The sequence below is a fragment of the Lotus japonicus genome, chromosome 1 (genome assembly GCF_012489685.1).
Source record: "Lotus japonicus ecotype B-129 chromosome 1, LjGifu_v1.2".
In the NCBI taxonomy this organism is placed as follows: Eukaryota; Viridiplantae; Streptophyta; class Magnoliopsida; order Fabales; family Fabaceae; genus Lotus; species Lotus japonicus.
This window is the reverse complement of record NC_080041.1, coordinates 69,355,679-69,370,057: the sequence shown is the minus strand read 5'-3', so window position 1 is coordinate 69,370,057 and position 14,379 is coordinate 69,355,679. Positions and strand designations below refer to the sequence as shown.

At 41.2% G+C, this 14,379-nt stretch overlaps 2 protein-coding genes across 2 annotated transcripts; both read left to right on the top strand.

The window, feature by feature from the left end:
* Positions 1 to 5,892: 5,892 nt before the first annotated feature.
* On the top strand, positions 5,893 to 9,099 carry LOC130744057 (uncharacterized). The gene is made up of 3 exons (XM_057596252.1): positions 5,893 to 6,367; positions 6,626 to 6,754; positions 9,080 to 9,099. Exons 1-3 carry the CDS (start codon positions 5,893 to 5,895, stop codon positions 9,097 to 9,099), a joined length of 624 nt encoding a protein of 207 aa, XP_057452235.1.
* LOC130743688 (uncharacterized) lies at positions 8,273 to 14,289 on the top strand. Its single transcript, XM_057595921.1, has 7 exons — positions 8,273 to 8,432; positions 8,542 to 8,563; positions 9,196 to 9,664; positions 10,352 to 10,546; positions 11,149 to 11,178; positions 11,429 to 12,538; positions 13,424 to 14,289. The coding sequence occupies exons 3-7, from the start codon at positions 9,239 to 9,241 to the stop codon at positions 13,973 to 13,975; spliced, it is 2,313 nt and encodes a 770-aa protein (XP_057451904.1). The 5' UTR covers positions 8,273 to 8,432; positions 8,542 to 8,563; positions 9,196 to 9,238; the 3' UTR covers positions 13,976 to 14,289.
* The last annotated feature ends 90 nt before the right edge of the window (positions 14,290 to 14,379 follow it).

Sequence of the window (14,379 nt, the reverse complement as noted above, 5' to 3'; positions counted from 1 at the left end):
GGCTCCTGCGTCGGTCGGGACTACGACGATGACGGGGGCTCCTTGCTCGAGTGGGTGTGCGGGCTCGGTTCCTGGGAGGGGTCCGGGCACGGGCCCTGGGCGGGGTGGGTGACCTTCTGGAAGATGGTGAACGTGGACGGGGGAGGTTGTTAGAGGAAAGGGCAACGTACTTTGACAATCTCCTGACTCTGATTAGTTCTTCTACCCTGTCTTTCAGGTTCAGGCATTCGTCCGTGTTATGACCGGGGCTGTCATGGAATTCGCAAAACCTTTTGGAATCCAGCTTATCCCCCCGCGTGAGGAGTGGGGGGGCTTGTCCCTGAGATCGGTGGAGGCTCTCTCCCGCAAGATCCGTGAGAGGGAAGAGTTAAGGGGAGTGTAACTATCGAACTTCTTCCGTTTCTGCTTTTTCTCATCCTGGCTCTTCCGTCGAGGCTCGCGATCGCGCTTAGTCTCGCCGGGGTCTAGGGTTTTTTCAGAGGGCTTATGGCCAGGGTTCTGATTGGTGGACCTCAAGGTCGACGCTTCCTCCATGTTAATATACTTTTATGACCGGGTTTGAAATTCTTCCAGTATCCTGGCTTTCTTTCCATCCAAAGAAGTTAAAAAAGGGCCTGGTCTGAGCGCCTGTCGTACCAAGATCAGGCGGACTTGGGGGAGGAGGTCTGGAATGTCTCCCGCTTGCTTGTTGAAGCGGTTAAGGAAAGCCTTCAGGGATTCCTTCTCGCCCTGCTTGATTAGAGCTAGTGTTTCTTCTGACTTCGGAATGTTTCTCACCGAGGAATACTGGGCTAAGAAGCTTGACATGACTCCTTCCCATTTGTGAATGGAGTTGTTGGGGAGGTTTTGGAACCAGTTCATTGGGCCTTTCCCCAAGCTCATCGGGAAGCAGCGGAAGTAGATCGGGTCAGTAGCTCCGGCATACTGCATGACTCCCACGAAAAAGTTTATGTGTTCCGTCGGGTCGGAGTCACCTTCGTAGAGTTTCATTTTAGGTCTTGACCATCCTGGGGGGAAAGGGGTCGCCATGATGTCTGGAGAGAGGGGGCCGTTAATAGTCTGCGGTAGGGCAACTAGAGTGCCGTGCGGTCGGGCCGGGTCCCTGAGCGGCTCCCTGGTGGAAATCGGGCTCCTTCGCCCGGAGTAACTCCTGCGCGGGGAGTGGTACCTGCGGTGATGGGAGGGTTGATTCACGGCTCTTTCCGTGGTTTGTTCTTGACCATGATCGTCTTGGTAGTTCGAAGGGGGGGGTGGTCTCCTTCCCGTCTCCCCCTCTTGAGAGAACGTCGGATCTTGTCTAGGGCGTTCTTCCAGTTCCTCCAATTGGTGGAGGCGTGCTCGGAGGGCGCGGATCTCGTCCCGAGTGTTGCGGGCCTGGACATTGTGTTCCTGTCCCACGTCCGGAGGGTGCTCCTCCTCCATCGCCCTGACTCGGGCCTCAAGTCTGCACAGCACTTCGTGTGCTGCGTGGGGGGTTAGGATCCCTGGCTCCGGGGACCGTCCCCGAGGCGGAGTTGGTGGGGTAGTCCTCTGGGGTTGAGGGGAGTGTTGGAGGTTTGCGGACTCGTCCAGAGTTTCCACGTGGCCCTCGGGAGTTCAGTTGAAACGGCGAGAGGTTTGTCGTGTCTCTACCATCGCGTGTTGCTGCTGCTCTTGTCGCTGACGGTACGTTGGTGAAGGAAAAGTTTACTCGTTCCCCACAGACGACGCCAAATGATCTGGAGGATCACGAGAGCTGGGGCTGCCAGGAGGAGGGGTGGAACCGGTGCGCTGGAAGGGCAGAACAGACCCGGGAGGGGCTCCTGCAAGGGACTCCAATGCCAAAATAAGTAGGGGAATCAAGTAAAGGAGTGGCAAAGTGAAGAGAATAACGTACCTTAGAATGAGTGAGTTGCCCCCCTTATATACATGTTGGAGTATTAGGGTTGGAGCCATGCAACGTCATGCATGGCCCGTACTGGTGGGTTAAGGGCCGTTGGACCCTCCTGCTCCCGCTGCGGTTTACAGTGATCCAATGGCCTAGATTACCTAGGGACCCACCATCCAACCACCCTAGTTCCGTAGGGTGGTAGGTCTAGGTCAACCCCTAGGTGGTGGGGTCCATGTCCCCGGGCCAGGGGAGAGTGTCGTCCGGCTCGTGGTCGGGTCCACTCGGGTGACACCCTGGTCCTGGTCGTCCCACTCGGGTGACACCTTTCCCTGGTCGTCCCAGAACAGTTTTTTTTTTTTTAAAATGGAGTGTTAGCAACACTCAGTTTTTAACATCATTATTATTTTTTGAATGTGAGTAATATATTAAAATCAAGAAGCCATAGAGGCTAATACATCAGAAGACACCATAACGTCCAGAGCCGACAGAGCCTCCTCAATCCAAACAACGTTGGAGAATTTTGAGGAGTTCTTTGCCAAAGAGTCAGCTACTGAGTTGTCAGTACGACGAACAAAAGACAAGTCAAAATAACGAAAAGAGAAGACCATGTCTCTACAATCATTTAAAACTGAAAATAAATAAGAAGTACTATGCTTTCTCTTATGCCAAACATCAAATAACTTCAAGCAATTCGTTTCTAGAACCACGCGGAAGAAGCCAAGGTCTTTTTCCAATGAAACGCACCTCCGAAAAGCCATTGGTTCTGCCACAAGAGGGGAAGGGGCACCAACGGGACCATGAGTAGCTGCAGTCATGACTTCACCATTTGAATTCCTTGCGATCATGCCCATACCTGCACCAGCTGCTAGTGTCCAAGAAGCGTTGAAATTGATCTTGATTATTTGTGTTGTTGGTTATCTCCATGTTTGGGAACATCATCATTATTGACAAAAAAAAAATAACATCGACATTGATAGTTTGAAATTCATGGAAGCCTACTAAATTAAAAGTAGAACTCACATTTTAATGAACATCATGAGTTTCAACCAATCAATAAGAAATTGCTCAAAAAATAATGTTATAATGTTAAAGTGATTATTATTAATATTTTTTTAAAAAAGTAAAAGGGCACAAACCTGCATAACACACTCCGCCCAACCACAACCTGTCACGTATATTACCCTACATGTGAATAGTCAAAATAAAATAAAATTTTCCCACATTTGAGTTTGTTCGGATTAGGCTTTCTGGATCAGAACCCGCCCATATACTGATCTATAAGATAATATTTCTTTCGATTTGAATAAAAATTTCAACGTTATTTATGACGCTCATAACAATATTTTTTTTTTGATATCCAAACTTATGCCCTCCATTCTTAAGGAGATCTATCTTAGAGTATCTCCAATGCTAGTTCTTAGTTCTTAGTTCATAACACTATTTATGCGGGTCAGTATTGTCACATGTGCTTAAGCAACTCTTTGCGAATTTTGCTTCAACCATGAGTTCTTAGTTCTTAGCACTATTCATCCGGTCCCACAATACTATTATATTAATATTTTTTATTTCCATATAATTTAAATTTAAATTTAAATGTTAATTCAATATTTAAATTAAATGAATGAGAGAGAAAAAAAACAATTTTTTATGCTAAGAACTCAAAAAGTATAACATCTTATATAAGAACTAGTTCTTATTTTTAAGAATTAAGAACTTATCGTCAGCCTCATCCAATGGTTAAGAACTCAGTTCTTAGTTCTTAACTAAAAAAAATGAATTAAGAACCTTGCATTAGAGCATCTCCAATGAGGGTTGTTTAATCTAGTTGGAGCATTTAAGTAATGTTGCATATTTGGAGCAACATGACATGATAGTTCTTGTTCTTTAAATTTTAGCAACAATTGCTTATTCTCTTTCTACTTGTTTTTTGACTAAAAAATGAATTTTTTTCTTTCATTTATGATTTTAAATAGTGTCACGACCTTAAAATAATATAAATATATGAGATATAGTGAGACTCAACCAAAAGTAAAATAAGAAACCGTAGTTGGAGCAAAATCTGCATAAGTTGCTTAAATCATATGTATCAGTTTGAACCCACCAGAATAATGTTTAAGCAACCAAACTAACAACCTATGGTAGAGTATCTCCAATGCTAGTTCTTATTTCTTAGTTCTAGTTCTTAGCACTATTCATGTGGCGTATTGCCACATGTGTTTAAGGAACTCTCAAGCAATTTTGCTCCAACCATGAGTTCTTACTCTTAGTTCTTAGTTCTTATCACTATTCATTTGATCCCACCAACCACATTATTTATACTTTTTATTTTCATAAAGTAATAAAATAAAACTCATAAAGTAATAAAGTAATTTGGATGAGAGAGAAATAATTAATATTTTAAGTTAAAAACTCAAAACGCAAAATTCCTTATATAAGAACTGAGTTCTTATTTTTAAGAACTAAGAGCATCTCCAACGCTGGTTTCTTAAACCAGCTGGAGATGCTAAGATCCGTTTCTTAACTTTTCAACCCATTAGAGAGTATCTATGTGGCAGATTTGGTTTCTTAGCTACAGTTCAGAGTTCTCTGCTTTTTGGTTTCTTAAAATAAAAAACTAATATTTTCTCTCACTTGCTTCAACTGAATTCAGAGGGAAACAGAACAGAATGAAGGAAGATGAAAGAAGATGAACAACCGAACACCAAAACAACAATTTGATTAGAACAAAATTCAAACTTTAAAATAAAAATTAAAACTTTACACTCAATCTCCTGATATTTACATCAAAAAAAAAAAAAAAAATTCATCTTGCTGTCCGATCTAGTTGAAAGGGAGAGGATCTGGAAGGTAGAGGAGAGGGATTCAGTGAGAAGGAAAAATTAAAGCTTGGACCACCGATCAAGCACCTTGCATGTATGATCCAGATGCTGGTTCACTCAAATCTGGAAGCTTGGACCACCAATCAAGCTTCAGGGAAGCTTGCATGTCTTCGATCCAGGTGCTTGAGGGGCGATTTGGGTCCAGATTGAAGCTTTGGTGGCGGCTGGGGTAGGTTTTGGTTGCGGTGGTGGGTGTTTGGTGGCGGTGAGGTGGGTTTCGATGGCGGTGAGGTGGTTTTGGTGGCGGTGGATGTTGCATCGTGGCCGGTGGTGACTGTGTGGTTGTTTGGTGGCGGTGGAGGTTGTTTGGAGGGCCTTTTGAGGCGTGGAAGGGGGAGAGCTTGAGGAAGAAGAAGGTGAAGGAGAGAGCTTGAGGGTTAGGAGGAAGGAGAAGGGGGGGAGCTGCGGCTAGGAAAAAATGAGGGTTTGTGAAGAATGGGAGGAAAAAATGGATTTATAGTGGGTGACCGGCTGAGCCGGTCATCCCACCGTTATGGACCGGTCCATACCGGTGTAGACCGGCTGGAGTCGGTTTTCTGCCCATTTGGGCTTTTTTTTTTTGAATTTTTTTAAATTGACCGGTTTGATCGGTTTTTCTGACCGTTTTAGCATCTGTCTTTCAATTCCCAGCTTCTTTACCTTATATATAGTGCAGTAGACCATTTGAAACACCAACATTTACTCCCACAATTTCTCTCTTGTCCAAAAATTCTCAAATTTCTCAAAATGCCTAATCCTTTTGAGCAATATTATCCACTGCTCGACAATGAAACACCTCCTACAAGTGAAGGTTTGCAACATTCGCCTATGTTTCCGCCACAAAACCAACCTCCGCAGATGATTCACCCGCAAAGCCAACCTATGCTGGTATTCCAACAACAAAACCAATGTTCGCAGATGATTCACCCGCAAAGCCAACCTATGCCGGTGTTCCAACAACAAAACCAACGTTCGCAGATGATTCACCCGCAAAGCCAACCTATAGCTGTTGGAGAATATAGTCGTTGGGGAATATAGCCGTTGTTGTTTCTCTTATTTATACATGTCATATTTCATTCATCTCAGCATTCAAGAGTTCTTTTGTCCTCTTATATTGTCTTCCTCCTACCAAATTACACCGATAGTTTCTCATTGTGTCATAGAATGGATCCAAACAATATGGCCGACTTGGACATTTACGACGTAATTATTGACGATATTATGAATGACACGACTATAGAAGATATGATGCAGGAGGAGATGGAGTTTTATCAACAACATGCCAACACCGTTAGGCCCAAGCGAACAAGAAAGGTGATAAAGAGAGATCGTGAAGCTGGGAACGAGCGGTTGTGGAAGGACTACTTCTCTGAAAATCCCGTGTACACGGAAGAGCTTTTCCGGCGAAGGTTTCGAATGCAAAAGCATGTGTTCCTCAGAATTGTAGGGGCCCTTAGGTCTCATAATCCGTACTTTTTAATGTCTGTTGATGAAGTTGGAAGACAAGGCCTGTCACCATTACAAAAGTGCACCGCCGTTATTCGTATGTTGGTGTACGGATCACCTGCTGACAGTGTTGACGAGTACGTTCGAATTGGTGAAAGTACTGCAATTGAGTGCTTAAATTTTTTTGTAGAAGGTGTGTGTGCAGTATTTGGTGAAACATACTTGAGGCGCCCGAACCAGGAAGACATTACCCGCTTACTTCAATGGGGGGAGTCTCGTGGATTTCCAGGTATGTTGGGTTCTATTGATTGTATGCATTGAGAATGGAAGAATTGTCCAGTTGCGTGGAAAGGTCAATTCACCCGAGGTGATCATGGAAAGCCCACAATCATGCTTGAAGCAGTGGCATCACAAGACTTGTGGATTTGGCATGCATTTTTTGGCATTGCAGGTTCTAACAATGACATTAATGTGCTAAATCAATCTTCTGTTTTTAATGAGGTTTTGAGTGGAAATGCTCCTATGGTGAACTTTAGCGTGAATGAAACAATGTATAACATGCGATACTATCTAGCAGACGGTATCTATCCCCCGTGGGCTACATTTGTGAAGACCATCCCAATGCCACAAGGAGAAAAAAGGCAAAAATTTATGAAAAGGCAAGAAGCAGCAAGAAAGGACGTTGAACGTGCATTCAACGTTCTCCAATCTCGGTTTGCAATAGTTCGTGGTCCATCACGCTTTTGGCATCCGAATGAGATGAAGTCAATAATGTATGCTTGCATCATATTGCACAACATGATTGTTGAAGATGAGCGCAACACGTACCGAGGTAATTTTGTTTATGATCAAGCCTGTGACGCCCGGGGCCGACGAGGGCGGGGAGTGATCGCCGGTGCAGTGAGGCACGGACAAGGAGCGGCTCCTGGCAGGCTTCTAGGCGGAGGGGCACATGAATGAACCGATCTCACACCCGAACAAGAGGTATTCCGAGACTGTATAAGGATGGACTATACAGTTGAGGAGGGCATAAGAGATTTGATTGGTACTACTCATAACAACAAGTTGCAACTACTTTTCGGGAGCCCAACTCATAAGAACTCCATGGTTAAGTGTGCTAGCCTTGGAGCAATATTATGATGGGTGACCTCCTGGGAAGTTTTCCCAGGAAGCGCGCGAGTGAGGATAAAGCGCGCTGAAAAGACTCGTGTTGTTACCGTGAGGCCAGTCGTCAGATCGGGATGTTACAATTGGTATCAGAGCCGACCTCTCCCAGTACGGTGTGGTTCGGGGACGAACCAAGTGGAAGTTGGTGGGCCTGTGACGCCCGGGGCCGACGAGGGCGGGGAGTGATCGCCGGTGCAGTGAGGCACGGACAAGGAGCGGCTCCTGGCAGGCTTCTAGGCGGAGGGGCACATGAATGAACCGATCTCACACCCGAACAAGAGGTATTCCGAGACTGTATAAGGATGGACTATACAGTTGAGGAGGGCATAAGAGATTTGATTGGTACTACTCATAACAACAAGTTGCAACTACTTTTCGGGAGCCCAACTCATAAGAACTCCATGGTTAAGTGTGCTAGCCTTGGAGCAATATTATGATGGGTGACCTCCTGGGAAGTTTTCCCAGGAAGCGCGCGAGTGAGGATAAAGCGCGCTGAAAAGACTCGTGTTGTTACCGTGAGGCCAGTCGTCAGATCGGGATGTTACACTGAATAGTGTGTTAAGAAACCAAATAAGGATTTTGGGGTTGAAGTTGCTCTAAGAAGTCCATGTCAGCACCTCCAATGATAAAGTTCTTAGTTCATAGTTCTTAACTCCTAAATAAGAATTAAAAACCTTACATCAGAGATACTCTTAGTTATACTAGAAGACCCTTGTTGGTGTGGACCAAAGAGTTTAATTAGATTATCATTTTTTCTCATCCTTATTGATGAATAGAAGTTTAGTACCCTGAAAACAACAATGTAGGGTAACATTGACCAAATAATTTGGCTCATGTCTCATCCCTCTTTTTTTTTTTTTTTTAAGGATAAAATCAAAAAAACTTTTATTTTGCCGTACAATAAATATGTAGACAAATTCTACAATTTTCTCTGTTTCCCTATCAATCTATCAATAGTCCAACACTCCACCAGCTGAAGAATAACTGAATAAGAATCTCTCTCTCTCTCTCTCTCTCTCTCTCTCTCTCTCTGGTTTCCTTCTCCTCACAACCTCGCAGACAAGACAATCCAATCCAATCCAATCAACTACGTGTGTAACTCCTAATTTCCTATCAAACCATGTTTTTGTCTCTGTCTCTGTCTCTGCATCTCATCAATTCTAAATATTCCAATTAACGATTCCTTTGTTTTCGTGGCAGATCCTTTTCATCTTCCGCTCAGGTTCGATTCTCATTCTAATCACCATAATCCTCATTTTTGAAACTGGGTTAGCTTTATTTAGCGTTAATCAATTCAAAAATCGTATCTTTATTTATCTTGTTCTAGAAACATGCATACATAGGTTTCGATCTGATCCGGTTGCGGTGGTTAGACCCACGAGGTTTTCATGAAGTGGAAACCAAATAAATAAGCTTTGATTTGTTCATTGCTTCCTCTTCTTTCTTGCTTCATATTTGCATGTCAATATCAATGCTAGCTTTTTAACTTTTCTTTAGAATTTAGACCCCCCTTTTGTTTCTTTTGGTTTTGTTAGGCTTTTAGGGTATACTATTATACTCTATACACACTTTTTCATATACCTTTGTATCCTTTACAATGAAAATTACAAGGAGAATAGAATAAAAAACCTGTTATTTTGGCCTTACAAACTCATTCAATCAGGCAAATATAGAGGATAATTCATAATTGAGTACTGAAAAATCCTGTAATTTCTTCCTATTTTCTTTGTAATTGTAGCTTGGTGGAAAGGTTATTAATATGCTTGGTGATTGCTGTTGTCATTGTGGTTAAAGTTATGTATTTTTGTTTGTATAGTACCTGGGGTATGTTCTCATATTCATGCTCTATTGCAGTTCAATTTCATACCTGTTGGTGTCTTTGTAATGCAATCAGTTGATGAGCGAGAAGAGGAATCCCAAGCGTCCCAAATCGCTGCCTTCTAAAATGCCTGTGACAGACTTCAGTGACGTGCCAAATATTGATGACAACATTCTGTTCCCGGTTGAAGAGATTGTACAATACCCACTGCCTGGATATGTTTCACCATCTTCAATAAATTTTAGCCCTGATGATAGTTTAATATCTTATTTATATAGTCCTGAGCAAACGTTGAACAGAAAGGTTTTTGCTTTTAATGTAAAGACCAAAGCACAAGAATTGTTATTCAGCCCTCCTGATGGTGGACTTGATGAGAGTAATATTTCTCCAGAAGAGAAGTTGAGGAGGGAGAGGTTAAGGGAGCGCGGTTTAGGAGTGACGCGCTATGAATGGGTGAAGACAAGCTCAAAAAGAAAAGCAGTCATGGTGCCATTGCCTGCTGGGGTTTGTGCCTTTATCTTGCCAAATAAATCGTGACATTGTTTTGCTGGAGTTGTTTCTAATGAATTGATTGAAATGTTTTCTCATGTTTTTATTCATAAGAGAAAATGTGGCAATATGTTGCAACTTAGTAATTCAAGCTGGTAGGAACACTATAGAAGCAGACACATATCTACTGATCTGCATATTACTCCAATAATCTCACCATGTTACCACCAGAATGTCGTTACTGTTAATGATAAGATCTTCTTCTGTATGAATGAACTAAAGCTTCAAATACTGGTTTGAACTTATTTTTTTGTATAGGGTGGTCTATTATTTTGCTGTTATTGTCTGACATAGTTGAATGGCAGCTTCTGGAGTTATTTGCCAACAACTTCAATTTATTTTTTAAAAAAATTTGAGTTACGTGTACCTGATTTTCAAAGATAATTTAGAAACAATGATTTCTATTTTATCAGTGCTGTTGGTAGTGACTAGGCTTATCCCTGAATAGCATATATTTTGTTATTTATACCTTTGTATCAATGTTATACTGAACTGTATATATTTTGTGGTGTATTGTGTTGGTGCCTTTAAACTGAAATGTTTCTATACTTGTCCTTTTGTATTTTACATCAATATTAATTAATAACTTCAAATAGTCAAATTTTTATGGTTATTGACTTATTGCCTTGTCCCTGTGAACAGATTTATATCCAGGATATTTCCCAATCTAAGGCAGAGCTCAAGCTCTCAAGTATACCGAGCTCACCCATTATTGATCCACATTTATCTCCAGATGGATCAATGCTTGCTTATGTAAGAGACCATGAGCTGCATGTTTTGAATCTATTTACTAATGAATCGAAGCAGTTGACCCATGGTGCGAAAGAAAATGGTTTGGTAAGTTCATTAACTGTTTTTGAGATACGAAATGTATTTGAGTTCCATAAAAGGCTGTCTATAAATCTTGCATTTTTACCTGACGAACTTATGTAATCTTCGTAGCTAAAAATATCTTCATAAAAACAAAAATTAATTGTAACAATCAAAAGATTAGATGGTTTTTGAAATGTATCTGTTTGAAATATCCCAAGGTGTACTTACTTCAAATCAGCTGCACGTTCCATTTTGAATTCTGTTGTAAGTGTTTGATTTCTATTATGAAGCAATAAGCATCGTACTTCTGAATTTGGCTAAGCTTGGTCCATTATCGTTGGGCCTGGATAATGGTAGTTAAATGCAGTGTTGATTCTCTTCTTGGGTCGATCTCTAGTAGGGTTATAATGTTCTATACTTATTTGTGAAATAAGGGTAGATTGAATTAAGAGATTCAGAACTTTAAAGAATCAATTACTCATGATCATCCTATAGGCTTTCGGTTTCTACTCGTTCATAGAATTGCATACTGTTTATGCTTTTCCTTTTGGTAGTTGAAGCATTTTCATTTTACATTTAGATAATCTTAAATTTTGAAAATTTGACACTGGATTTGTATTTTGCAGACTCGTGGGCTTGCGGAATATATAGCTCAGGTGAGATTTCCTTTAAAATTACAATTTTCTTTATGTACATCTTGACATCTATAGCCTCTTATCCAAATTAGTCCTTCCTTCTACTTTTGATTGGATAAGTTTCATAATAATTAGGTTCTGAAATATGACTCAACTCTTCTTAGGTTTTCATAGTTCCCAGAAACCAACTCTGCGAAAAGCTTGATCTGTTTCTCACAGGCCTGGTATGGTTTATACTTTATATCATTAACATGTAATTTTCTGATTGCAGGAGGAGATGGATAGAAAAAATGGATATTGGTGGTCACTAGACAGTAAATATATTGCTTTTACTGAAGTTGATTCTTCTGAAATACCCCTTTTTAGAATTATGCACCAAGGTAAAAGCTCAGTTGGTTTGGAGGCACAGGAAGACCATCCTTATCCTTTTGCCGGAGCTTCGAATGTTAAAGTGCGCCTCGGGGTTGTTTCGGCAGCTGGAAGCTCCATCACTTGGATGGATCTTCTCTGTGGGGGCAAGGAACAGCAAGCTAATGAGGAGGAATATTTGGCAAGGGTCAATTGGATGCATGGAAACACTCTCACAGCTCAGGTATTGAACAGGCACCATACTAAAATAAAGATCCTTAAGTTTGATATTAGAACAGGCCAAGGGAAAAATATATTGGTTGAAGAAAACAGCACTTGGATCAATATACATGACTGTTTCACACCTCTTGATAAAGGAATTACCAAATTTTCTGGCGGATTCATTTGGGCTAGTGAGAAAACAGGATTTAGACATCTTTATCTTCATGATGCAAATGGGACTTGTTTAGGACCCATCACTGAAGGTGAATGGATGGTCGAGCAAATTGCTGGTGTGAATGAGGCTACAGGTCTATTATATTTTACTGGGACATTAGATGGTCCTCTGGAGTCAAACTTATATTGTGCTAAACTTTATGTTGATGGAACTCACCCACCTGAGGCCCCTACCAGACTTACACTTAACAAGGGGAAGCACATTGTGGTCCTTGATCATCACATGCAAAGTTTTGTTGATATCTATGATTCCCTTGGTTGTCCTCCTAGGGTGTTACTTTGCTCATTAGAGGACGGAAGAGTAATCATGCCTTTGTTTGAGCAGCCATTTTCAGTTCCAAGATTCAAAAAGCTTCAACTTGAGCCACCAGAGATTGTTGAAATACAGGCGAATGATGGCACTGTATTGTATGGAGCTCTATATAAGCCTGATGCTTCAAGATTTGGGCCTCCACCTTATAAAACTATGATCAATGTTTATGGTGGTCCAAGCGTACAGCTTGTTTCTAACTCTTGGCTTAATACAGTTGACATGAGAGCGCAATACCTGAGAAATCAAGGCATCTTAGTTTGGAAGGTCAGTTCCCTGAATTTGACATTATTATGGTCCATTTTTTGGCTTGCTTTTAAATTTTCATGTATCTTGCTCTATATTTCTCAGCTATATGGTGAAACTCATCGGTGTTGACATGGTTACACACACTATATTTATTTTGTCCAATCTATAAGCCTTGGTGTTCTTAGACATTGTTAAATTACTATAACTAAATCAATTGCCCCTTGAAATTGAAGGTGACATGATGTTGATGTGCAATCCATCTATTTATATGTGGAAAATGTTGACAAAAACCTGTTTTACATTTTTAATCTAGAAAATACATTTTTACATTAAGGGCGAGCCTCGACGCAACAGTAAGGTTGCTGCCATTTGACTTTGCGGTCACAGGTTTGTCCCTTAGCTTTTAAATTGGGAAGGTTCTTCCCTTTGTCTTTACGTAACAGCAAGGGGCGTGTGCTGGCGTGCTTACACTATATTTAATTTCTAAAATCTATAAACCTTGGTGCACTTAGACATGGTTAAATTACGAATTACTAAATCAATTGCCCCTAGAAATTGAGGGTAACATGATGGAGATGGGCAATCCATCTATTTATACCTGGAAAATGTTGACAGACCTAGCAGTGACAGAACCTGTTTGTACACTTTTAATCTAAATCTAGAAAATGTATTCACCCTTACATTTGATATTTCCATTTGTATGCTCAATGGTTGTTCCAGTGCTTTTATATCCCAAATTCATAGGTTAGTGTCCCTTAAGCTTGGGAAGGATCTGCAACAACAAGGGGCTGTTTCGCCCTTCTCTATAACAAGTAGCATGGAAAATGTACCTCTTTCTTATGAGTATTCTAGTATATGGCCAGTTCATACTTCCAATTTATTTTCTGCCTTCCTTGTTTACAGTTAGACAATAGAGGAACTGCTAGACGAGGGTTGAAGTTTGAAAGCTATCTAAAACACAAACTAGGCCAAGTTGATGCTGATGACCAGCTAACTGGAGCAGAGTGGCTCGTTAAACAAGGGCTTGCAAAAGCTGGCCACATTGGATTGTACGGGTGGAGCTATGGTGGGTATCTCTCTGCCATGACACTGTCAAGATATCCAGATTTCTTCAAGTGCGCCGTAGCCGGTGCCCCAGTTACATCATGGGATGGATATGACACATTCTACACAGAGAAGTACATGGGATTGCCATCTGAAAATCAATCAGAGTACGAAAGCGGTTCTGTCATGAACCAAGTGCACAAGTTAAAAGGAAGGCTGTTGCTTGTGCATGGCATGATTGATGAGAATGTACATTTCAGGCACACTGCAAGGTTGATCAATGCTCTTGTGGCGGCAGGAAAACCATATGAGCTAGTACTTTTCCCAGATGAACGCCACATGCCTCGGCGACATAGTGATCGAGTTTATATGGAAGAGAGGATGTGGGAATTTATAGATAGGAATCTGTGACACCTTAATTTTTTCATGCATCTTTAGTTTTGTGTTCATTTGATTTGGCAGAGTAGTTTCTGAAGTTCTTTTATCCAATAAGTAAAAAAAAATTTTCTTGTCTAAAATTGTTAGCTACTTTGATACTTGCTAGGTTGGCCCATTTCATTACACAGGAAAAAGATATACTACTGGCTATCATATAAGCCTTTCAAAATTAAGTAGTCTAGATCTCATCTTTTATCTGGATTATGGAGGAATTATCAGTATACAGTCTAATCTAAATTCTGAAACATGTGGCTCTTTCTTCCATCGAATGCATTATATTTTTTTGATTTTGTTTTGTTAATGAATGAAGACAATTATTACCATTGCCATTTACTTTTATAGCATGTTTGGATCAGCTTGTTTTTCCCCCTTAAATT